Source organism: Amaranthus tricolor, chromosome 1 (assembly GCF_026212465.1).
Source record: "Amaranthus tricolor cultivar Red isolate AtriRed21 chromosome 1, ASM2621246v1, whole genome shotgun sequence".
NCBI lineage: Eukaryota > Viridiplantae > Streptophyta > Magnoliopsida > Caryophyllales > Amaranthaceae > Amaranthus > Amaranthus tricolor.
In genome coordinates this window covers 38351552-38378550 of record NC_080047.1, presented here as the reverse complement: position 1 = coordinate 38378550, position 26999 = coordinate 38351552, and the positions used below count along the sequence as shown (strand labels likewise).

General features: G+C 38.1%; 1 protein-coding gene across 1 annotated transcript; it reads left to right on the top strand.

Annotated features, from left to right (window-relative positions):
• Window positions 1–12706: 12706 nt before the first annotated feature.
• LOC130817339 (CASP-like protein Ni6) lies at window positions 12707–16204 on the top strand. Its single transcript, XM_057682978.1, has 3 exons — window positions 12707–13208; window positions 14776–14890; window positions 15798–16204. Exons 1-3 carry the CDS (start codon window positions 12964–12966, stop codon window positions 16020–16022), a joined length of 585 nt encoding a protein of 194 aa, XP_057538961.1. The 5' UTR covers window positions 12707–12963; the 3' UTR covers window positions 16023–16204.
• The last annotated feature ends 10795 nt before the right edge of the window (window positions 16205–26999 follow it).

Genomic DNA, 26999 nt, shown 5'->3' with positions numbered 1-26999 from the left:
TTATCAGTTACCAGACAGTGAAAAAGACTATAAACTTTGATAGGAAATCTTAGCTATTTACTCCTATTAAAAGATTCAAAATTTTGGAACTAAAATAAAACTTGCCGTTAACTATCTCAACTCTCGTTAACTCGAGGGGGCACATCAACGAGTAAAACATACTCCTATAACAATGTAGCAAAACCTCAAATATGTATACCATTTTAAGTTTCATCACTAAGCCCTCACAAAATTAAAACCAAGCAACTTGACAAATCATATGCAGAGGCATAGGAAAGGTCATATTTTCAGCTATAATCTTAAATATTATTCCAAAAATCTTAAAATCACAATGAAATCATTTCTTTTATTGTGTCAATTCATCAATGAGAGCAAAATATGTCGTAACACAATCCTTCAACTGTTAGCAAAATTGCTTTATCTCTGATATAATGTCAATAGCTGATCCATCATCAAATGTCTTTATATTCTAGATCCATCATCAAAATTGCTTACCTTGCCCACTTCTTCATTTCTAATCTTCTTCCAACTTTCAATCTCATTCTCATAACTCAATCTCGTTCTTCAATCTTCACAGTTTGAGTCTCAGTTTTCAATAGTTACTCTTCGATCCTCACAGTATTTTTTTTATTGATTTTTTCGAGATTTTTGTTGTTCTTCGATTTGTCTTTTTCTTTCTTATTTTTTGTTCTTTGTTTTGATTTTTCTTGTGATGAGAGTAATTGCATTGTTTTATTCCTATTTTTTTTATCTTGTTTTTTCATTTTTATGGTTCTGAATCTTGACTTTGATTATTTTTTTGAGTTTTTTGAGTCTTGATTTTTTCCCTCTAAATAAAAATCGATTACCCGGTGTCCCGACCCGTCTTATCCGGTACCCGAAAATAGGCCGAGACACGAGCCGTTAAAAAAAGTACCCTGTACCCGGTAATAAACACCCCTAAGAACTCCGGCCCATCGGATTGCCGGTGACTAACCATATAGATTAAAGATTGGCCCTACAAACCAAAATTATTTTCTCTTAATTATTACAAAAATTTTTTAATGGAAATAAATATTTTACATGAATAATTAATATGTTATCCGATAATTCTCCATTGTAATTATAAAATATTACATATCTTAATTGATTGTATATGGTAAAAATTACTCCTTTCGTTCTTTTAAGTTCTTCTACTTTGGGTTTTTCACACATATTAAGAAAGATAGAATCTTTAGGTAGTAGTGGGTATTATTTTAATTAAATAGTAGCGTGAAGTAATGATTGCATTGAAAGTATGAGAGAGAAAATAATTATAAATAAAACTAAATCAAAAAAAAATCTGATTTTATTAAACACTTAATGAGGAGAGAGAACCGTACATTTGGGAGGGAAATAAACAAACTTTCCAAATTAGGAAAGTTTGGAGCTCTAATCTAAAAAAATGAGAGAAGTTAATCCCTCCATACAAAAAAAAAAACAGAACAGCCTTATATTGGGCAATTTATTTTTACATGGATTAACATCATTTTTTCCTCTAATCTGAAATTACAATCTTCTAATCTAAAAAAAATGACTTTACAAATTCCTAATCACACTATAAAGGTTGCTATGCAAAACAGTAAACCAAAATTCGGCAACAAAGCCATAATTAATAGTCCACAATTTCTTCAAGTATTTTCAAAAACAGTAGCCAAAGCAGTTTGTGAAATAGATCATCGCATCATTAGCCAAAGTCATAATTAACAGTCCACAAATTCTTCAAGTATCTTCAAAAATAGTAGCCAAGGCAGTTTGTGAAATAGATCATCGCATCATTAGCCAAAGCCATAATTAATAGTCCACAAATTCTTCAAGTATCTTCAAAAACAGTAGCAAAAGCAGTTTGTGAAATAGATCATCGCGTCATTAGCCTTCATTGCCTTCAGGAAGTGAAGATGAGCAACCAGGAGCTTGGTACTTTGGATCGAATTCATACGTTCCAAAGTCCAGTTCCGAATCAGAAGAAGAACCACAGAATATGGAAGAAATAGAGCCACAGCAACAAAATCAACCTAAGCCAAGACTCATCAATGAGTTAAGGCAACTTATTTTCCAAGAGATGTTGTCACTAAAAGTTAGTGACTCACTTCCTCATAGTACATTCAAACGCATAGCTCAAAAATATGGCTACACACATAGTGTAACAACACGACTTTCCGTTGATTGGGTAATCAGGGTCATCACTGAGTTCGTTTCCCAAGAAACTGAAATCATACTTCCAAAACTTGAGCAAAGGGTCACAAGCTCTTCAACGTGACTAACTCAGCTAAATCCCAAAACCAACATCTAACTAATACACAAGATAATCATACAATTCTCTATAAGTCCGATATAACCAGCACAGCCATAACAAATTTACATTTATCCAAAATTCCTAATACAAATCTATAATTCCTAAGTACTCAGCTCAATATACATCCTTGGAACTACTAATCACCTCCGCTAATCCATTATTCCCGTCTGGTTCCGATCTGTAGACAAACTAAAAGTTGAAAACAACAGAAGGTCAGATAAAACTGAATGAGAAGTAACAATCCGAAACAACAAACACAGTAATTCAAATTATAGGTTTAAAAGCAACATCAGTTCCCTAGATCTATCTGCGCACAGGGAGTCTAGTTGAGACGAACATCCATAGCTCTAAGGCTATGTCACTCTCGGGTGAAGTTAGTCAATATCTCAATGACAATTTGCTTCAAAACAGGGAGTAGGGAACCATGTTCCTCAACTCCGTCAATGACCAGCTCGCAAGCCCAATCCATTGACCATATCAATATCAGCATAATCATTCATAAACATTTATCACATTCATATAAATTTCACAAACTTTAAATAAACATTTTACAAATGGTAGCCTGGCCAGACCCCTTTTTAAGGGACTGTTACTACTCACCGACAATGTCGCTTCAAGGAGCCGTGATCGATTCGCAGCTATCAACTAGAAAGGTTCCTCGATGACGTCGCCTCCTGAAGCATAACAAACATAACATCACAACAAAGCGTTCGATACTACAAACTAGGTTCATATAGCTCATTAAATCTCCTCCTAAGACCGTAACTTACTTATGGATTCTTTTCTAGCATATCTAATCTTTAAAGAATTATGCGTGTTCTAACCCAAGCTGTAATATGTCATCAAGATTTATAGACACGATCTAGACTTCTTTAACATTCTTCTCAATATTACTCACTTTTAGGACTCTCCTTATATTTCAATCAAACACAATTGTGAACATACAAACTCAAAGTCCAAAAATTCTCAAAAGAATATAATAACCTATTCAAGAACATTAAATCATCCATAACCTTACCATCAACAATCATTTTCCATCAATTTCTTAAATTTGATGTTCACAAATATCATACTAATCCTCAAGATCCATCAATCTTAATCCACATTCCACAATTTACTACTAATTATCAATTGTCCATTTCTTTTAATTGAGCAACTTATACAATGAATCTCAAATGCTTAATTTCATGAAGTTTTGATTGAAAAGAATAATTTGATAAGAGTATGACAATTGAATATAATCAAGAAATGGTAATCCAATTGCATATATCCGAAAGATGCGGCTAACAAGATCAAATAACAAAATTAACAAAAGAAACTTGACTACCTTCTTGCCCTGTACTGGGATGTGCCGAAGGAGGAGATAGCAAGAAGGCACGATTCTTCGAAAATGCTCAAGAAGGTAGGGCGACATTCATGGTGCAGCTGTTGGGTTCAAAGAAATCAGATGAATTGGGAGGGAGAGAAGGGTTAGATCAAAATTTCATGATCATAAATTATAGAATTGAAATTCAGAAAAAGAGGGAATCATACCTGTTATTTTGTTCGTTATTTCTAAAAATCGAGGCACCAGATGGAACAAAGATGATTGTTGCTTCGATTATTGTTGAAATTCTAAGTTAGAAGGACCATGAAAAGAGGATTTGTTCATGAATTGAAGAATTTATCAAGAAAAGAAGGAATTTCAACCCTAATTTCAAAGGATGTCGAAAGAGGGAAAGAGCAGTGACAACAACCGCCATTGTTAAGGATCGAAGGACTTTCAGTCCGCCATTTTTGGGTTTTCGAAGGGATTTTTAGTTGCCATTGTTGGGTTTTCGAAGGGAAGCTTCAAAGAATGAGGATTGGGGTTTGGCTGCTGTTTGGGCTTGATGTCGTGAGAGGGAGGGAAAATTTTGGGTATTTTAATCAAAATAAAAGAAAAGGAAAAAGAGGAGAGAAATTAAATTGGGGATGTTTCATGTCATGGTATTTAGGATCATTCAAGCACTGATAATTCTCTTAAACTTACTCGTCTTAAAATATTAATTTCCCAAATGTTACATTCTACCCAACTTGAAATAAACTTCGTCCTCGAAGTTAAACTAAATCTCAAGCATATATTCAAATATCTAGCATACATATCGTAAGGCTATGTTAGCCAACTTAGAATGAAATTCGTTCTCGAACTTAACTCACAAAGACTAAGGAGATGCAATAGCTATAGTGCGATAAACATAGAAATACCCGAGCAAACAACGAGGGATAATCGTGTCTCATGGCATCTTCTGCCTCCCACGTGGCTTCTTCGATAACGTGATTAGACCATAGCACCTTCACAAGCGTTACACTGCCCCGACGTGTATCACGCGTCTTCCTATCTAGAATCTGAACGGGAATCTCCTCATACTGTAAGGTGTCATCCAAGGTCAACTGTTCGGCTGCAGAACGTGTGAGTCGTCTCTGATGTATTGTCTCAGTTGGGATACGCGAAACACGTCATGCACTCGGTCAAAAGATGCTAGTAACGCAAGACGATAAACTACCTCACCTAGGTTGATATCATGCACCACTTGCCAATCAAAACCTAGCATTCTTCATCCAAATCTCTAGACCATAATCCTTATAAGCTTTAACTCAAACATAAATTCTTATCATAACTGCTACGCACAACACTTCAATAATAACAACTCAAGCTTAATTGCAACTCAATCACTAGGCTTAAAAAAACAATATTAATTGCTCTTAACTTAAGCTTTTCCATCAATGATGTGCAGTACTTTGTCTTTACTAATTCTCCTACTATGTCACAATCGTTTCCAAAGTTCAACTCACTTACAACAAAACACTAACGATACATACTTCACAGCCCGATGACCTTGCTTTTATGCACCAACCTATAATCACAATCATGGATCAACAAATAAAAGCTGATAGAAAAGGGCTAGCAACAAGGTGACATGATTCGCAATCTTAGGACATACTATTCTAGCTACTAAAACGATAATCGACAAAGAACTATGATAAGCACCAAGACATTGGCATCATCAGAAAACAAATTCAAACGTTGCATCATCGAACTGAATCTTCTTGCCGTCACGATCAATCGTTAAGAGCGATTTCCCGTTTTACCCCGTTGTCCTCACACCTCACATCTTACATTCCTAAGAAAACATGACTAACTCAAACACCTAGGTTAAAACCACACTCATATTCACTTATGTTCCTATCTCTTATCTTAATCATCTAAATCCCCAAATCACGTTTTTCCTTACTCCCAAGATTGTATACCCGCTAGATGAACTAACCCTCAGGATTAGCCACGGTCGCGGGTTGGCTCTAATACCAACTGTAACAACCCGACTTTCCGTTGACTGGGTAATCAGGGTCATCACTGAGTTCGTTTCCCAAGAAACTGAAATCACACTTCCAAAACTTGAGCAAAGGGGTCACAAGCTCTTCAACGTGACTAACTCAGCTAAATCCCAAAACCAACATCTAACTAATACACAAGATAATCATACAATTCTCTATAAGTCCGATATAACCAGCACAGCCATAACAAATTTACATTTATCCAAAATTCCTAATACAAATCTATAATTCCTAAGTACTCAGCTCAATATACATCCTTGGAACTATTAATCACCTCCGCTAATCCATTATTCCCGTCTGGTTCCGATCTGTAGACAAATTAAAAGTTGAAAACAACAGAAGGTCAGATTAAACTGAATGAGAAGTAACAATCCGAAACAACAAACACAGTAATTAAAATTATAGGTTTAAAAGCAACATCAGTTCCCTAGATCTATGTGCGCACAGGAAGTCTAGTTGAGACGAACATCCATAGCTCTAAGGCTATGTCACTCTCGGGTGAAGCTAGTCAATATCTCAATGACAATTCGCTTCAAAACAGGGAGTAGGGAACCATGTTCCTCAACTCCGTCAATGACCAGCTCGCAAGCCCGATCCATTGACCATTAGGGCTGAACACGGTTTGGTCTAAACCGTAAACCAAACCGGACCAAACCGTAATTTAAATATTTGGTTTGGTCTACGGTCTAAATGGTCTGGTCCGGTTTTTTTTTTTAAACGGTTTACGGTCTGGTCCCGATTTTAAAATTTTAAAACCAAACCGGACCGGAAAACCGTAATAAAATCAAATTTTAGGGGATTAGGGCTGGGCAACTACTCAGTACTCATGAACTCCTAATCTCCTCTCTTCCTGGCCGCCTCCAATCTCCATCTCCATTTCAGAAATCGCGCATTCTCCTAATCTCCTCTCTTCCTCGCCTTCTCTCTGATAATCTTTTTTCTCGCCTGACGCCTCCTCTCTCATTCCTTCTTCGAGGTTGCGTGTTCTTGTTCCCTGTGGCCTGTAGGCTGTAAATTAACAATTTGTATTTGATTAGTGAGCAGAGGTTGAAGAAAATTTGTTTCAGTACTTGAGAAATTCACTGAAATCGGTTCGTTCTTCCCTCTTTTCTTTTAGATGTTTCAATTTCATTTCTCGTTTTTCGTTCTTTAGGTTTTGGTAATTAATCTTCATTTTTAGTCTTTCTTTTTGATTTTCTGTATTTAATTGCAAATGTTGTTTACTAGTAGTACCTGTTTTTTGCTGCCCTTATTATTTGCTGTTTTGATTGAATTGGATTTGATGAAATATCTGTTTTTGATTTTATTTTTCTGTTGAAAACTAAATTTAGTATTTTCAATCAAGTTTGAAGACTATTAAGATTGTTAATTAATCTTCAAGTTTTTGATTTTATTTTTCTGTCGTTCCAATTCCCAAACCGGAAAACCCTTCTACAGCCTGCTTTGGATTTGATGATGTATTTTGTTTACAGATTATCGTTTATCTTACATTCTCACTCAATTAAAAAAAAAAAAAAAAAAAAAAAAAAAAAAAAAAAAAAAAAAACCGTAGACCAGACCAGACCAGACCGTTCTAGAACAGTCTGGTCTGGTCCGGTCTGGTCTTTTGACTGGTCTGGTCTGAAAAATTTCCAAACCGGAATTTCTGTTTTGGTCTGATTTTTCTGTCAAACTAGACCAGACCGGACCGTGTGCAGCCCTATTGACCATATCAATATCAGCATAATCATTCATAAACATTTATCACATTCATATAAATTTCACAAACTTTAAATAAATATTTTACAAATGGTAGCCTGGCCAGACCCCTTTTTAAGGGACTGTTACTACTCACCGACAATGTCGCTTCAAGGAGCCGTGATCGATTTGCAGCTATCAACTAGAAAGGTTCCTCGATGACGTCGCCTCCTGAAGCATAACAAACATAACATCACAACAAAGCGTTCGATACTACAAACTAGGTTCATATAGCTCATTAAATCTCCTCCTAAGACCGTAACTTACTTATGGATTCTTTTCTAGCATATCTAATCTTTAAAGAATTATGCGTGTTCTAACCCAAGCTGTAATATGTCATCAAGATTTATAGACACGATCTAGACTTCTTTAACATTCTTCTCAATATTACTCACTTTTAGGACTCTCCTTATATTTCAATCAAACACAATTGTGAACATACAAACTCAAAGTCCAAAAATTCTCAAAAGAATATAATAACCTATTCAAGAACATTAAATCATCCATAACCTTACCATCAACAATCATTTTCCATCAATTTCTTAAATTTGATGTTCACAAATATCATACTAATCCTCAAGATCCATCAATCTTAATCCACATTCCACAATTTACTACTAATTATCAATTGTCCATTTCTTTTAATTGAGCAACTTATACAATGAATCTCAAATGCTTAATTTCATGAAGTTTTGATTGAAAAGAATAATTTGATAAGAGTATGACAATTGAATATAATCAAGAAATGGTAATCCAATTGCATATATCCGAAAGATGCGGCTAACAAGATCAAATAACAAAATTAACAAAAGAAACTTGACTACCTTCTTGCCCTGTACTGGGATGTGCCGAAGGAGGAGATAGCAAGAAGGCACGATTCTTCGAAAATGCTCAAGAAGGTAGGGCGACATTCATGGTGCAGCTGTTGGGTTCAAAGAAATCAGATGAATTGGGAGGGAGAGAAGGGTTAGATCGAAATTTCATGATCATAAATTATAGAATTGAAATTCAGAGAAAGAGGGAATCATACCTGTTATTTTGTTCGTTATTTCTAAAAATCGAGGCACCAGATGGAACAAAGATGATTGTTGCTTCGATTATTGTTGAAATTCTAAGTTAGAAGGACCATGAAAAGAGGATTTGTTCATGAATTGAAGAATTTATCAAGAAAAGAAGGAATTTCAACCCTAATTTCAAAGGATGTCGAAAGAGGGAAAGAGCAGTGACAACAACCGCCATTGTTAAGGATCGAAGGACTTTCAGTCCGCCATTTTTGGGTTTTCGAAGGGATTTTTAGTTGCCATTGTTGGGTTTTCGAAGGGAAGCTTCAAAGAATGAGGATTGGGGTTTGGCTGCTGTTTGGGCTTGATGTCGTGAGAGGGAGGGAAAATTTTGGGTATTTTAATCAAAATAAAAGAAAAGGAAAAAGAGGAGAGAAATTAAATTGGGGATGTTTCATGTCATGGTATTTAGGATCATTCAAGCACTGATAATTCTCTTAAACTTACTCGTCTTAAAATATTAATTTCCCAAATGTTACACATAGAACCATTAGAGATTTATGGAAACGAGCAATACAAACCAAGGAAGCAAGCAAACCATACATTGTAGAATCGAAGTATAAAAATTGTGGAAGAAAAAGAGTGGTCGTACCACCAAACATACTTGAGTCTAGACCCATGGGCGAACGCACTTGCATTAGAGATGTTGCAACATGTTTAGATTTGGCACCGTCAAGGGTGTGGAGGTTGATAAAAAGAGGTGAGATAAAGGCTCATTCAAATCCACTACCACCCGACCGATGCCGACAAAATAAGGAGGGTGGAGTGGATTTTGAGCCTTATCCAACAAGACACCATTCAAAGACACCCGATTTACAAAGTAATGTACGATTTTATTCACATTGACGAGAAGTGGTTTTATTTAACCAAGAAAACGCAAAGGGTTTATTTAGCACACAAAGAAAAGGTCCCATATAGGGCAGCGAAGTCATCAAAGTTCATACCTAAGGCCATGTTCTTAGGGGTCGTTGCTAGGCCTAGATAGAATCGTTTTGGCTAATGTACGTTTGCTGGGAAAATTGGAATTTTCCCTTTTATCAATAGGGTGGCAGCACAAAGAGACTCAAAGAATCGACCAAGGGGGTCAATAGAAATTAAACCAACCGAATCAGTTAATCAAGAAGTTTATAGGAGTATGCTTATACAACAATTGATTCCGGCTATACTAAGAAAATGGCCAGGTGAAGGACCTTCCATTATTTTTATTCAACAAGATAATACAAGGGTTCATATCACAAACGATGATCCAATATGGCAACAACACTAGGCAAGGGGGTTTAACTTTCATTCTTACTCAACAACCTCCAAATAGTCCGGATTGTAATATTCTAGACTTGGGTTTCTTTAGGGTTATACAATCACTTATGCATAAAAAGATGCCCAAAAATATGACAGAATTAATCACAGCGGTTGAGGATGCATTCGGAGAGTTACATCCAAAGACCTTAACTAATGTGTGGATCTCATTACAACACCATTTAAATGAGATTCTAAAGTTTAAGGGGTGTAATGACTACATACAACCACACTTTGGAAAGAAGGTTCCAGAAGACAATAGCAGGTTAAGGATTCAAGTGAGAATCCCAACACAATTGGTTAGAGAAGCTGTAGCTTTTCTTAACCCAAACATGGATCAGCAACAAACACAAGCATTAACAGAGAATGAGGATGCTGCACAAACAACAGAGATCATTTAAGAAGCTTATGATCAGGCAATTAAAGAAACTCAAGGATGACAAACATCAAAGCCCCTCAGTTTATATTGTTTAAATCATCATTAAAATTGTGACTTTTAAAACTTAGGAGCAACAATTTGTCAATCACAACCCATATCAATGATTAGTGCGCATGTTTTTGATTAGTCACTTCATTATTTTACATAATTTCAGAAAAAAAGTCCCCTGATTCTTCATAGAGGTTATGAAACCTCTCAGATTATAATTGTTCATCAACAAATGAAGTAACTGAACATGCTAAAAAATCAAGTGATGGGTTTTGGTTTAACAAATGCTACTCAATCAAATAATTAAAGTAAAATTTTCAGAATTTAAAGGTTCAACAAATTGACAACACAGGGGCTTGTACACATAAAACCAGCAGCAAACAACAACCCATAAATCAGATCGGAAAAAAATTACCCATATACAGCAAACAACAACATAAAACCAACACCAAAATGTGAAGTAAGAACCAAAAAAAAAACCATGAAGAATATCAAAATCAACAAGATCGCAAAATTTAAACTAACTACAGAAAGATATAAAAACCAAAAAAACCCCATAATATAAACCTAAACATAAATCAGAAGAATATCAACAGAAGAACACAATATCAACAAAATTTCATCAAACATAAATAAAAGATCATCATAAGCCAGCAGGAAACAGCAACACATAAAACCAACACCAATATGTCAAATTTAAGTACAAAAAAAAAAGAAAAATCAGAACAACCTTACAATCATCAGACACGTTTTTTAGGGTTCAATTTTGCCCTAGAAGCAATAACATCTTCAGGAGTGTCAGGGACAACCAAATTGATTTGATCTTCTTTCACATTAGTTGGTGTTAAGGGATTTAATTCAGATGGGGAGTCACACATCCATTCAACAATTATTGGTGTTGGTTCCTTTTCAACAGAAGGAGAAGTTTGGTGGAGATTCATGATACAAAGGGCATCATCTTCAAGAGACTTGTGATATGCCTCAAGCTCTTTTTTGACCACTTCAAAATTTCATTTGAGTAAGAATGGGAACGACCATGGAGGGAACAAGAACAAAACTCACCATACTCGCATAGACCATCATAAAGATATGAAGGAATTGTAGAGTCACTCTTAGATTCGTTGTTTTCCATTGCAAAGAATCAAAGGTTCAAGAAGAAGGTAATGACGGATTCCAGAACAGGGGGCATGCAATTTCGAAACTTTGCCAAAACTAACAAAACGAACTTCAAAATGATGAGAATAAACCGATCTATATTTTAATGCAGTTAAAATGCACTACAAATGAAGAACAAATAGGGGGATAAGGGCAATTGAAGCCATGAAAATGGTTTTGAAGATGAGAGAGAAAGTACCGTTCAAAGGAGGAGGAAGAGTAGGAGTTACTAGGGGTAATAATGAAAACCCCAACGCCCAAAAAAACTTAAAGAATCCGTATCATTATTCCGTGTACAAAAAAAAGGAAAAAGGTGGTTTTTAAGGGGTAAAAGTGAAATAAAAACTTTTTAAAAATAGAAAGTATTCTAAAGTGGAAGAACTTATGAAACTATCCGTTATAGTAAGGTGAAAGAACTTAAAAGAACGGAGAGAGTAGTAAATAAGGTATAGTTTATGATAGATAGATGGTATAATGAATTAAAAATATTAAATTATCTAAAATAACCTAAATAGTAAAATTAAGAGGAAAATTTTTTTTTTTATTACATTGACACAAATCTAAGTTTTCTATAATTTTAGTATATAGTGTGTAGTGTGTAGTGTGTAGTGTGTAGTGTGTAGTGGGTACGGTGAACCCAAATGACTGCACCATATTAAAGATGAGCATATGAACTCATAATTATACATGACGGCTTGTTTCTACGTTAAGCTGACTTCAAAAACACCAATATCTCTAATACAAATACGTTGTTTCATTTTAAGGGCCGAATAAAAATTTTTGAGACTCTATTTATTTTTGTGATGTTTTTTAAAATAAATTTTTTATTATATTAAAAGATAAAAATTTTTCTACTTCAAAAATAATTCAAGACAAAATGTATTATAACATTATATTTAAAATTACTTTAAATATAAAAAAAGTTTACAAACAAATCACTTAAAAAGAGTTGCTCATAATCGAACCTGAATAACACTGTTTAATATTTGATGCCCCTTATTTCTAGGGGCCCTAAGCGGTTGACTACTCGACTTATACTCAGAACCATCACTGCTTATTTATACATAAATAAAATCCTCATAAATATTACTCTTTGTTATTTTATTCAAATGTCTTAATATTTTTATATTCGCATCAAATATCTCATTTTTTTTAATTTGATAACATTTTTTCCTTTATTTATGCTCTTGGGGATTCAATTATCTATTCAATTACCATTAAATAATCAATACTTAGAAGTATACAATCTAGCTCGTATATGTAAACTTAGAAGCTAGTCAATTCAAATGTCAACATATCCCTTTTGTTATAAGAAACTTAATGTTCACACACGAAAACAAGAAATTCAAAACCAACCTTTGAATTTAGAGATCAAAACGTGTAAGAAAATAATTCTTACCAAATTATATTATAATTTATTTAAATAAACTAACCCATCCACACAAGAAATAGATATTATATTAACATAATCATGAATCCAATAATTAGAAAGATTAACGTAACACTAATATTCAACGGCTTTCATTTTCTTCAATTATCCAACCTTGTTATATATACAATCTTAAGTCATAACATCCTTATATTTCCTCATACTCGCATAATAATAATTAAAAAGAAAAATGTCGACCTCGTTGGAGACAGGGAAGGGATCAGTGGCTGCAGCTCAAGTTGAAGTTGCAGCCCCTCAACTCGTCAGAACCGACAGTAAGTGCGGTCGGATCGACGGATTTTTGAGGGTGTTGTTGCTCGCAACGTGCATAGTATCAGTGGTTGTTATGGTGACTAGCAAACAGACCAAAATTATTTTGACCCCTCTTGGTCCAAATCCTGCTTCTGCCAAGTTCCAGCATTCTCCTGCCTTTATGTAAGTGTTTCTTGTGAATTAAGCTACGAAAATTCGATTTTTTGGTTTTTAATTTGTTTATTGCTAAATTTTACAAGTAATTTAATGAGGTCGGTACTTTAAAAGAAAAAACACAGTATAAGCTCGGATTTTTAAATAAATAATCGAAATGTGAGATTTTTAAAAGACAACGAGCAAAAGGTGGAATTTTTAAAATTAAACTTTCCATTAAGCTATTATCAAACATAAATTAGCATTTAATAACTTTTTTAAAACTATTTTTATCGAAGGTAAGGACGTAGAATCCCTATATATAATAGTGGGAAAACTGGAAATTTTATGGGGTGTTTGGTTCTTAACTTTTTCTTTAATTTTTTAATTGGTTTTTGGCTTTTGGCTTGTTGGTTGGTTAAACAGCTAAAAAACGTGTTTGGTAAATGACTTTTAAAGCGGCTGAAAAGCTGACTTTTAGCCTAAATGAAAAAACTGCTTCAGTTAACTTTTTTGGTTGGTTTTTGGCTTGTTGGCCTACTTTTTCTCTAATAAACAGATAAGAGTCAATACTTAAATTTACCAAACATCTTCAATAAATATTAATGCTTGCTGTTGACGGTGAGAAGTAAAATTAATTTGGAGTTATAAGAATAAAAAAGTTTTAAACTCTTCAATCATTAGATTAATGATTTTCGGTTAGATTTAGACTGCATAAATCAAACTTAATAGGGGTCCAAAATAACAATCAAATCAAACTTTATTTGGATACAAGGATGATAAAGGTTTGTTAAAGTAAATAATTGTAAATTAATATATTTTGTTAACTCATACTCCATATCTTTATACTTCTATTGAAAGTATAAAGTTTTATATAAACATTCAAGAAATTTCTAAAATATCTTATAATGTTTACATACAAAATTATTTTTTGGCCTTTTTAGATGCAAAATTACAAACAATAATATATATTTGGGGCATGTTTGTATTGAGAGTAAATATTTATAGAAAAAATAAAAGTCTAATTAAAAAAATTAGTTTAATAGAGCAAAAATTTTAAAAATAAAAGTAGGTACAAAATTTTTATAAAAGAAAAGTTGTTAAAAGCTAGGAGTATCTAAATTTACTTTTTGTTAGAAACTATCTAATATATGCTTTTTTTTTTCAAAAAAACCACCTTAAAAATGATAGTAGATATAATTAAATATGTAAATATTTAATATTAGTGTGCAATTTTATAAAATATTTACATATTTAATTAAATTGACTTATTGTCCGATTCTGCCTAGTTAGATTTAAATTTGTTGTCAAAAGTTACCTAATTCTTTTATCAAATATTACCTACATATGTTTTTTTTAAAATGAAAATTATAAAAGGAAAGAGAATTGGATAAGTTGAATTAAAATATACGGTCTTTTATAGTGTTTTTTTATACAAATCAAAATATACGACTTATACATATCCATTCTATATTTGTTATTAGTTGATAAATGGTGTTAACAAAGTAAATGAATAATTAGTAAACTTAGAATTTACATACGTTATCTAGCTAGATTATGGTAATTAATAAATTAAGATACGTATGGTATGGTGCAGATACTTTGTGACAGCACTTTCAGTAGCAGGTCTATACAGCATTATCACGGGACTTGCGTCCTTATCCTTACCAAGAAAAGTCAAGTTGGTGTTCATTTTGATAGTTCTTGATGCGGTAATTAAGCTTCTATTCTACCTACTCTTACCATTTTTATTTGATGTTCTTCTAACATATATTTATGGAAATTAAAAAAAAAAATTAATTTTTTATATGATTAAAATAATATTGATTGAATGATATAATTAATAAAGAAAATTTAAGATTTTTAGGCATTAAAAAAATCTGATCTACGACCGTTTCATTATACTTGCAACCATAGTTATTAAACTCACTATCTGATCTACGATTTTACGATCTAAAAATAGACGATCTATTCAAAATCTAGGTAGGATTTTAATGTTGGTAGAACCGTGCAGTCCTACGTACCTAGATCAAGAATTTAGAAGGTGGAATCATAACACGATTCTACGATCCTACGACCCGAAATTCGATCCTACAAGGGTACTTACAATAGTAAAAAAATCATGTAATTCAGATTTTGATTATGTAAGGATATGCATATATCTAAATAAATAAATTAAAATAACTATAAAATTTAAGTTTTTCTTAATTCATAGTTTTTAAATGATTATTAAAAATATTCTTTTTTAAAACTTAATAGATGAAGTCAAATAAGTTCTTTTACCTCTTAAAACTTAAAAAAAGAACAATACTTGATATAAATATTTTATTAAATGATAGAGTTAATGGAGAAAAGGTCGAGACCATAGACATTAAAAATATGATACAAAGTTAATGAAAAAATATAAGATGATCGTAAGGCACGTCTCACATACAAGACGAGCTGATTCAAATTAAATGTGATACAAATCGAAATATTTATAAGAAACAATAAATGCAACCAACTAAAATAGAAAATAAGGACATCAAATAGAAACCGATATAATTGTAATAATTTAAATCTACATTTATAAAAAAAAATTGTAATACTAATTAGAAAAAGGAAATATATTAAATACAGGTAATGGTGGGGATAATAGCAGCAGCAACAGGTTCAGCAGGTGGAGTTGGATACATTGGTCTAAAAGGAAACAAGCATGTACGTTGGACTAAAATTTGCAACGTTTATGACAAATTTTGCAAACATATTGGAAGTTCCATTTTTGTGTCGCTTCTTTCCGCCATTTTGCTCATACTTCTCGTCGTTCTGAACGCTTTTTCTCTTTATCGACGCATTCCCAACTGATTCTGACGCTTACGCTTTTATTTCTTGTTTCTGCTGTGAGCTGTGTAAATTGTAATTGTGTTGTATGCTTCTTTTTTTATCATATTATATTATTCTTGTGTTTTTTTCCTTGTAAATGTTTATGTAGCCCTTGCAATTTGTGATAATTGAATATAATATTTCTATGTGTTTTGGATCGACCATATTTGTCATTTTATATTTTCATTAATTTCTTTTATAATCGTATCTATAAATTTATTTGATCTTTTCTTATGTAACGAGAATTATTAATAGTGTATTTTTTATGAGGTTATGTGTTTTGTTATATTCATGATGATAAAGGGACTTTGATAAAAAAATAATTATTATTTTTTTGCAAATGTTCATTACCACCTATACATACTGCACCTCAATGGTAATGTGTTGAAATTATTTGTAAAAAACAAAAAAAAATAGAATAAAATATGACCATTAAACCTGTCTAAAAATTTTTCTAATAAAAATACACGGACAATCATTACTATTTAGTATTCAAAACATTTAATATCAACGATATCAAATAAATTGTATGAAAATAAAATAGAAAATTAGCCTTCATTATTCAAGAAGCTATTGAGTTAAATATTAATTGCAAAGAGCTACTTTTATAAGAGACTGTTTTGAAGTAAAACAACCTTAAAATATAAAGTCTATATATATATATATATATATATATATATATATTACTAATTATATTAATTAGACTATTCAGTCCATATAGTTAGAATTGCTGACAAGATAATTAGTAAATGAAGGGATAAGCACATGAGTCACGAGAGGTTGACAAGCAATAGGAATAGTATCAACATCCAAACTTATTATAACTTATCAAAGAATTGAGTTTTTAGTCAACTTTGGAGTATCTTAAGAGAGAAATCTAAATAGCTAGCTTCACGGAAAAGAAATTGTTTGTCATCTAGCTTATCGTTTTATCTCATCTAAGTTCATCAATCTATTCTTCAAAATTTTATCTACTCACCAAATTCTCAAAGTTAAAATTAGATTAAATATATTTTTTCTTTCACTCGAATGTTAAAATGAAAGGGGCTCGTTTTTAAACTTTTAATGGCCTAGGGCGAGATTTAAAATATGAGTCCTTATATAGAAGATTAAAAATATGGACCCTTATATAGAAGATTAAAAACCCACCTGTCATGGTATTGTTTATTCAATTATTTTATTTATTTATTAATTAGCATCATATTACTAAAATACCCCTTGACCTTTCCGGATTGACTTTGACTTTTGGTCAATGGGCTTTCTGCTGGACTTCCCATCTTCCTTGGAAGGCTCATGACATTTTTACCTTCAGAATACTTAACTTCCCTGTCATCTACCTTCTTTAGCCATCCTCCTTTCAAGGAGAATAACTGCCCACCACCTTCCACTCTTCAATCATGCTTGGCTCTCCTTGTTTCAAGGTGAATAACTGTCCACTCTTCCCATGACCAGTCCACCTCCCATTACTCCCCCTACTCCCATGATCTTCCACCTTTCCTCTCTGAAGTAACTTCCTCCTTCAAACATTATAAATAGGGACAACCATCAGAGGGGAGAGGACATCTGAAATAGCTTACCATGTATCCTTGCTTACATTACTTCCTTAGCCTTCCCAAACACTAGCACTAGCACTGGCAATCCCAATCCCGACCTTCCTTCTTGCATTCATTCTACAATCTGTTATTCATTAATTTCCGATCTACGTTCTGACCTGAGCGTCGGAGGGGTTTTCCGGGAGATCACCCCCCGGACAAGACTAACGGGTTTTATTGCAGGAATTCAGGTCACTTCCTCTCATAAGTCGCTTCTCTTGATCACACTTCTACTTATCTCCAGGTATTTCAAGTGTATCCCACTTCCTCGTTTCATTACCGAAACAGTTTGGCGCCATCTGTGGGGATAGTACAAGAAGTCATGGCTCCCAAGAAGAACCCGACTCAAACCGCCACCGTGCATAGCACAGATACAGACACTTCAGCGGGTCACGCTAATAATCAAGCCGTGACTCGCCGTGATCTGGACATGCTAGCGCGAAATCTCACCGCCGCGTTCTCTGAACAACTCCGCGCCGTCATAAACAATACCCCTACTCAACAACGAGTACTGGAAGACATGACGAACCAAATAAAGAACTTAGAGGAACGAATCGAGCCCCGTCAAGAGATACCAAAATCTCATGAATCTCAAGATGGGAACTCGAGGACTTCCCATTCTAGTAGACGCAATAAAACTAGGCGGGAAAGGTCCAGAACTTACCCGCACCATAGCAAGACAGATACACGAGATGGCAAATCCAAAACCGCCACTCCAGATGCCCGAACCTTCCTAGAGAGCAAAAAGCGAAAGACGTCTGAGAGCGTCCAATCCCTGGTAGATAAAAGAAGGGAGGAAAGGAAGAAGGCGCAACTCGCGGGGTCTAGCCGCCCCCTCACTCCCACCTCCATACCGCGGAATGAGGCCGACAAGAGTGTCCTTCCTGAAGAGCCCATATCATTAGTCTCTCCCCTGGCCATGGAGATACTGAATACTCCCAATCCCGGGAAAATAAAGGTACCGAACATGGCTGCTTTCGATGGCACGTCATGCCCGCAGGAGCACCTGACGGCGTATAAGAATCTTATGTTGTTGTACACCACCAACTCATCGTTATGGTGTAAATTCTTTCCAACTACTCTTACAGGAGTAGCTTTGACGTGGTACACCTCCCTTCCCGGAGGAAGCATCCACAACTTTGCCCAACTAGAGGGCAAGTTCTTGGGCCACTTTATAGCCTCAAGAAGGCAGGAGAAATCAAACTTCCACCTGCTTAGTGTCACTCAATTGGAAGGAGAGTCCATATCCTCATATCTTAAGAAGTTCCATGAGGCAGTGCTGGAAGTGACTGATTTGGAGGAGTTGGTTGTCCTAAACGCCCTAATCAACGGAATGAAGGCCCAACGGCTGAAGTTCCAGTTGGTTGAAAGTCAAGTAAAAACGTACGCAGAGGCCATGAAACAATGCCAAAGTTATGTCACGGCCTCAGAGATATGTCAAGCACATGATCCGAAAAGGCGAAAATTTGAGAAAAAAGATGTCGGGCCCCCCCATCAATCCTCACGAAACAGGGAGGAGCATTCTTCGAGGAGAGAGAAGAATTACATGCCGCGTCGTCCTACACCGCCATCTGATATGGGACCTCCACGAGCCCGACACGTGTATGTTACAGAAGGAGAAACTAGGACGCGGAATCTGGGAGATGGAGGAAACGACCCCATATTCAATCGAAACAGGAGGGACATTTTCTTCGCTGTTCGAGATCAATTGCCAGCTCCACCTCCAGTTACCACCCCCTCTGATAGGCGCAACTATAATCTGTGGTGTGATTACCACAAAGAGCACGGCCATACTCTGGCACAATGCCGCGAACTAAAGCGCATCTTACATCAGTTGGCTGACGAGGGAAAACTGTCCAGGTTCCTCAACAGGAGGGATTATGATGCTGGAAGAGAAGGGGAAAGGAGGCCATGGCAACAGAAACGCCGATCCCCCAAGAGGAACGAAGCCAGACGCGAAAGTTCCGACACTCAAGGAACTATCAACATGATTTTTGGGGGATACACTGAGGAATATCCCACTATCCGTGCGGCAAAAAACAGCGTCCACACTTTGCTGAAAGGACCTCCCATGCCGCATCAAAGGGACCGGTCATGAAGTTCGATGCCACGACCTCCCAACCGCTGCAACAACCCCATACCGACCCCCTGGTGGTCACTCTTAAAATCGGGCAAATGAAAGTCAGACGGGTGCTGGTAGATACGGGAAGCACGGCTGATCTTATTACAATGGAGTGCTTGAGAAAGATGAAGTTCGAGGAAAAGCACTTACAACCCCTAGACAAACCACTGATTGGGTTTGGAGGGAGTCAGGTCATTCCGTTGGGCACAATCATTCTCCCCGTACGGGTAGGGGAGAGAAGTGAAAGCCGGACCATGCCCATACGGTTCACAGTGGTAGATCTCAACTTCCCCTACAATGCTATCATGGGGCTCCCACTCATTAATAAGATCAAGGCAGCAATCTTTCCCCATCAACTCTTGCTGCAATTCGAGACAGATAATGGACAAGTTGGCATTTTCAAGGGAGACCAAGTGACGGCTCGCCAATGCCTCGTAAACACCCTGAAGTGCGGGTCTTCCGAGACACCTGCAAAAAGAAAAAGGGAAGACAATGTCCCAGCTGTCATGAGCGTGTACAAGGAAAATACCAGCACGCATGAAAGGCCTCGCCCCATAGAACGATACGAGGAAGTAGACATGTTCGAGGGGAAACAAATCAAGGTAGGGAAAGATCTTCCTAGCACGGTTAAACAGGACATAGTGGCCACCATTGCTGAGTTCCGCAACGTCTTTGCTTTTTGCACGGAAGAAATGCCTGGCATCCCTACCAGTGTCGCGTGTCATAAACTTGACATCAAACCAGGCTATAAACCCATAAAACAAAAGCTACAACATCAAGGAAGAGACCGGACTGAGGCCGCCAAGGAGGAAGTCGAGAAGTTGTTGAGAGCCAGATTTATTAAAGAATGCAAATACTCTGAGTGGCTATCCAACGTTGTCCTGGTGAAAAAACCGAATGGCAAGTGGAGGATGTGCGTCGACTTCACGGACCTGAATAAGGCATGCCCTAAAGACGATTACCCACTTCCAAAGATAGATCATCTGGTGGATTCTACAGCAGGCCATGCATTATTAAGCTTCATGGATGCCAATGCCGGCTATCATCAGATTCCGTTGGCAATTGAAGACCAACCTCACACGGCCTTCATTACCAGCATGGGAGTCTATTGCTACAAGGTTATGCCCTTCGGATTAAAAAACGCGGGGGCAACTTATCAAAGGATGGTCAACAAGGTCTTCCAATCTCAGATTGGACGGAATTTAGAAGTATATGTAGATGACATGATCACAAAAAGCAAACAAGCAAGTCAGCACGCCGCAGACTTACGAGAGACATTCCTTACCCTTCGAAAGCACCAAATGAAAATCAATCCTGACAAGTGTGTGTTTGGAGTTACCGGAGGGAAGTGCCTTGGCTTCCTGGTAGACGAGCGAGGCATTGAAGCAAATCCTGATAAGATCCGGGCTATACAGAACATGAGATCCCCCACCTCAGTAAAAGAAGTACAAAAGCTCACGGGGTGCGTGGCTGCTCTTGGAAGATTCCTTTCCAAGTCCGCGGATAAATGTTCACCCTTCTTTAAAACAATAAAACAACAGAAGTTCGAGTGGACAGCAGAAGCAGAAGAGTCCTTCCGCCAACTTAAAGAGCACCTGTCCACCTTGCCAAAAATAGTTTCGCCCATCAAAGGGGAGAAGCTAGTCCTATATGTCTCTGTCTCCGAATACTCGTTATCCGGAGTACTGGTTGCGGAAAGGGAAAAGAAACAGCTTCCTATATACTATGTAAGTCATGCATTCCGTGGCTCGGAGGGAAACTACGGTGAAGTCGAAAAAGTCATATTCGCAATCGTCATGGCAAGCAGGAAATTGAAGCCCTACTTTCAATCCCACCAGATCATCGTCCGGACTGATCAACCTTTGAAAAAGATTCTGGAAGGGAAAAACAAGTCAAGCCGCGTCACAGATTGGGCAAACCAGCTGGCGGATTTCGGCATCGAATATGAGCCTCGAACAGCAATCAAAGCCCAAGCTCTGGCTGACTTCATTGCTGAAAGCACTCTCCCCTATCATCCTGAACCCAATCAGGAATGGAAGCTTTATGTAGATGGGTCCTCTACCCAATCAGCAAGTGGGGCTGGACTCCTCATTGTGTCTTCCGCCGGGGTCCGTATGGAAAGGGCGGTCAGGTTCGAGTTCGCAGCATCCAACAACGAGGCCGAATATGAAGCATTATTGATGGGACTGAGAATTTGCTACGAAACGGGAGCCAAAAAATTGTCCGCCTTCTCTGACTCCCAATTGATTGTTGGACAAGTGAACGGGGAATTCGAAGCTAAAGATGACAGCATGAAAATGTACCTGCAGCAAGTAAAGGAATTTGTTCAAAAATTCGACAAGTTCACGTTGGAGCACATTCCAAGATCCCAGAATGCCCAGGCTGATTCCCTGGCAAAGCTTGCCAGCTCAGCAGAAACATCCGCAGCTCGAGACATAATCTGGGAAGTGCTTCCTAACCCCAGCATCAACTTCATGGTCGATACCATCGACAGATCAGAAACATGGATGGAGCCATACATCGAATATTTGCGGAATCAGACGCTTCCCCAAGATGAATGTCAGGCCAAAATGCTCCGGAAGAAAGCCAGATGGTTCGAACTCCACGAAGGAACGCTCTACAAGAAGTCATATACACACCCCCTCCTGAAATGCGTATCCCCTGAAGAAGGAAACTATATCCTCCGCGAAATACACGAAGGTGGATGCGGTATACACCAAGGAGTACGAACTGTCATTGGGAAAGTCCTTAGAAGTGGATATTATTGGCCCTCACTCCGAGAAGACGCGGAGTATTTGATCAAAAGATGTCCTGAATGTCAGTACCACTCAAAGATAGGAAGGAAGCCATCTAATTACTTGACCGCCATGCAAGCCGTCCTGCCTTTCGACAAGTGGGGCATGGACCTCCTTGGCCCCTTCCCTCCGGCAAAAGGGCAACGCAAATTCATCATTGTGGCCATTGATTATTTCACAAAATATGTAGAAGCGGAAGCCCTTAGCTCAATCACGGACAAACAAGTCTGTCAGTTTATATGGAGGAATATCATCACAAGGTACGGCATCCCCCGGGTGATCATAACAGATAATGGAAGACAGTTCGTCAGCAAGAACACCATCGAGTACTGCGACAAGTTTAACATCCAAATCAGATTCAGTTCAGTGTCCAGGCCGCAAACTAATGGTCAAGTAGAGTCCGCGAACAAAGAGATCCTGAATGGCATTAAGAAGAAGATAGAGGGGGTCAAAGGTAATTGGGATGAAGAACTACCAGGCATCTTATGGGCAAGTCGAACAACCATCAAAGACGCAACGGGGCATACACCTTTCTCTTTAGTATACGGATCTGAAGCCGTGCTCCCAGTTGAAATAGGCGTACCCTCTACAAGGGTCACCTACTACTCACACGACGAAAATGAGGAAGGAAAAAGAGCAAACTTAGATCTGCTGCCAGAGACAAGAGGAAACGCAATGCTGAGATCAATAGCACAAAAACAAAAGATGATCCGTAGCTTCAATCGCCACGTCAAAACCAGACGCATTCAAATTGGTGATTTAGTCCTCCGAAAAATAGAAGCTACGGGAAAGAGTGTGGAGAAAGGAAAGTTAGGGGCCAACTGGGACGGACCTTTCAAAGTCACCCACGTCATCAAACCAGGAACTTTCGAACTAGAAGACATGAAAGGGAAAAAACTACCCCGACCATGGAATGGAGATCATTTGAAAAAATTCTTCATTTAATAAAATTTGCAAGGGGCAATCGACAAGCATCAGCATAAACAGCCTCATCAGTGACAGACTCATCAGTACCAATCCGCGACTACAGTCATTCCGCAACATAATTGCGTTGTAATTCAAAATTACTTCAATCATCGCTTGTATCCTTAACAATCATTAATAAACAGGTTTTATTTTCAGATTATCCGGCTCTTATGTTCGCAAATATTTGGTAAAATTCTTTTGCAAATCTTATTAAATCAGTAATATCCATAAGTCGGACCCCTTGAGAGGGGTCCCATTATCAAATTATTTTATCACTAACGAACTTGTGATACCTATAAGTCGGACCCTTAGGATAGGGTTCCAAGACCAAAGATCACTTGAAGCATCTGACATCCGTTCGTAGCATCGATAAGTAGGACCCCCAGTTTGGGGTCCCTAGAGTTCAAAATATTCTAAGTTTTTCACAATGATGTTTCCCAACCGGGACATCGATAAGTCGGACCCCCAGTTTGGGGTCCCTATAGTTCAAAATATTCTAAGTTTTTCACAATGATGTTTCCCAACCGGGACATCGATAAGTCGGACCCCCAGTTTTGGGGTCCCTGAGTTCAAAATATTCTAAGTTTCTCGCAATGATGTTTCCCAACCGGGACATCGATAAGTCGGACCCCCAGGTTAGGGTCCCTGAGTTCAAAAAATCCCAAGTCTCCCACTAAGATACCCCCCAACCGGGACATCGACAAGTCGGACCCCTTTACTGGGGTCTAAGGGCTGAAAATATTCTAAGTACAAATCTCCTTGATGTCGCCTGCGCGTGACATCGACAAATCACGCCCTCTGCTAATACGATTAAGCAATATTCCGCGGCCTCAGACGAGAGAAGCCACGGCTCAACGAATAAAAGCATGGATACCACGAATAAACTCCATAATCAGGAATATATATACATCAAAATATTCAGAATACAGAGTTGGATGTTTGCAAAAATCAAATTACAAAATTGCAAGACTATACATCTTCCAAAAAAGCCTCGACGTCTTGATCCGGCGGCAGAGGAGTCTCGATCCTCCCCTCTTCAAGACTGGGGGTGAAGCTTACATAATCTTCAACGTTAAAAGGCTCCACCCCGATCTCGGACAGCTCTCGGGACAAGCCCTGGAGGTTCCTACCTTCGTCAATAATAAGATTCGATAGATCAAGGCACAAAACCTCCAGGTTGGAGAGCGTCAAGTTTTCCGGGACATCTGACGCCGGAGGAGAAGAGAGAGCCAGCTGATCCAAGTCGAGACATAAAGCCTCCCTCTCAGCCTCAGCATCCATCCTTTCGGACCAGGCTCTCCTTTCATCCGCATCCCAAGCAGCGTCGACCAGTACCGCTGACTCCCCGTCCAAGACAGGAGCAAGGTTGGACAAGGCTTCACTCCCCTTCTGATCAGCAGTTTGCTGAAGGGAGGTAAAATCCATGCCCAACTCTGCGGCAGCCAAACGATACTTTTCGTCACTGATCAGGGTTCCGGCTCTCACCATCTCCGCCGTCAGATCTCCAAGAAACTTCGACGCTTCCGGCTCATCCGAAAGAAGCCAGTCTCGAGCCATCCGGGCCTTCCTGGTTAAGCACAGTTTATACACCTTAGCCGCGGATAGGATCATCTTGAAGTGGGCAGAATCAGTCGATACTTGCTGCATAAGTTGCTGGTTCTGATGAACGAGCTTGGCATGGGTATCCATCAGCAAGCCGACTTCATGGCCGAGGCTCGCAGACCTGGTGGAAGCAGCATCTAAGTTTTCGACGGTCTGGTCCAGCTGCTTCTTTGCCCTTTCTCACCATTGTTCGGTCCTGACCAAGCGCTCTTTCAGCTCAGAACACTTGGTCAGTTTCTCTTTTAGGCCCGGCAGGTCCTCCCGCAATTTTGATAATTCGTCATTCAGCTCCTCACAGCGGGAGGTAAGGGCGGCCATGGTTTCTTGGTCTGCGGCACTTTGACGGTTTGCGTCGAGCTCAAAAGCCAACCGTATGAACGCCTGCAAAGGAACGGCAACTAAAGAAATCCGGAAACCAAGTAATCACACCACTAAGCATAAAAAAAGTCATTACCTCTGTCGCCGAAGCTTGTGCCTGACGCACCCTATCACGGGGGGGCATTGACTCTAGTAGGTCAACGTCCACCTTGCTGATTAAGTTGGACGTCGCCCTGTTAAAACGAACAATTAAGCCCTTATACCCTAACTCCGGAAAGGGTGTCTCGTGTCGAAAAGGGGAAACTTCCCGACGACGATAAACCTCAGCAAACTGCGATGAGGGAGCCGCGGAAGACTCCCCCACCTTCTCCTTCCCCTTGTTCGAAGCTGGCCGTGGAGAGTCCGAAGGGGGCGACGCCTCCTCATCAACCGACCTTATGCGGAGAGGTACGGCCGTAGGGATCGTACCCACAGAGGGCCTCTTGGCCGAGCTCTCCTTGTGGGAAGAAGAATTCCGCTTCCTCTTCTTCTTCCCACTCTTTTTCACCCCCCTTGTCTGTGGAGGAATCACCCTCTCAGATTCATCGGGGATGTGAATTTGTTTTCTCTCCTCGAGAAGTCGGAGAGCCTCTTGCTCTGTGGGCACGTCCTCCAGACCCTTCTCTACAGTCGCCGAGTCCTACAAAAGAAAAAGTTAGGAAGAATCAACAGAAATCTTTCATAACGAAGAATTTTGTGAAGTTATACCTTCGGAGGAAGGGGAAGAGGCTTATCCTCGGGTCGCTGGATGGCCCCTTGAGCAAGTCTTAGAACGCTGAATTTCTTCATCAGCTCCGGACTCTTCGCTCGAAGATTCTCCTTGGCTATCCCTGTAAAACCGCGAGTTAGAAACAGTTAAACATGTCATAAGAAAGAGAAGGAAGAAACCCGACAACTCTTACTCCGATCGATAGCCAAGCTGATGCCGAATGCTGAGAGGAGGTTCTCGTTCTCCAACTTAGGGCGACCGGGTATCCAATTAAGTTGGACGTTCATTGGTTTCCTTCCCAATTGAACGTCCATCTTTGCGTATTCAATGATCACCGCGTCACTAAAAGAACACTGCGGGATCCCATTATTAAAACCCGCGAGGTTGGGTTTAATATCAAAAGAGGTCTTGATATTCCATCCCTCTGAGTTATATAAAAATGCAAATTTCGTCCTATACCCCTTCTGGTTATCGGGGAGGTCTTGGACTATCTTCAGTCCTCGACGGTGTGTAAAAGTAATCCAGCCACAGCCGTATGATTGCGAATTACATAGGCGGGCTCTGAATATATATCTAAAAGCTGTGAGTGTTGGTGGCACGGCCAAAACTTTGCATAAGATCAAAAAGGCCACCATACAACCCCAGGCGTTTGGGTATAACTCGGGCACTGAAATGTTCAAAAACTCTAACACCTCCCTAAAAAACGGGTGAAGAGGAAATCTAAGCCCTAATTCAAAAGAAGGAAAGTATACAGCTATACAATGTGGGGGAGGAAACCTAACGGTGTCATAATTCCCCGGGGTAATAATGTTTATA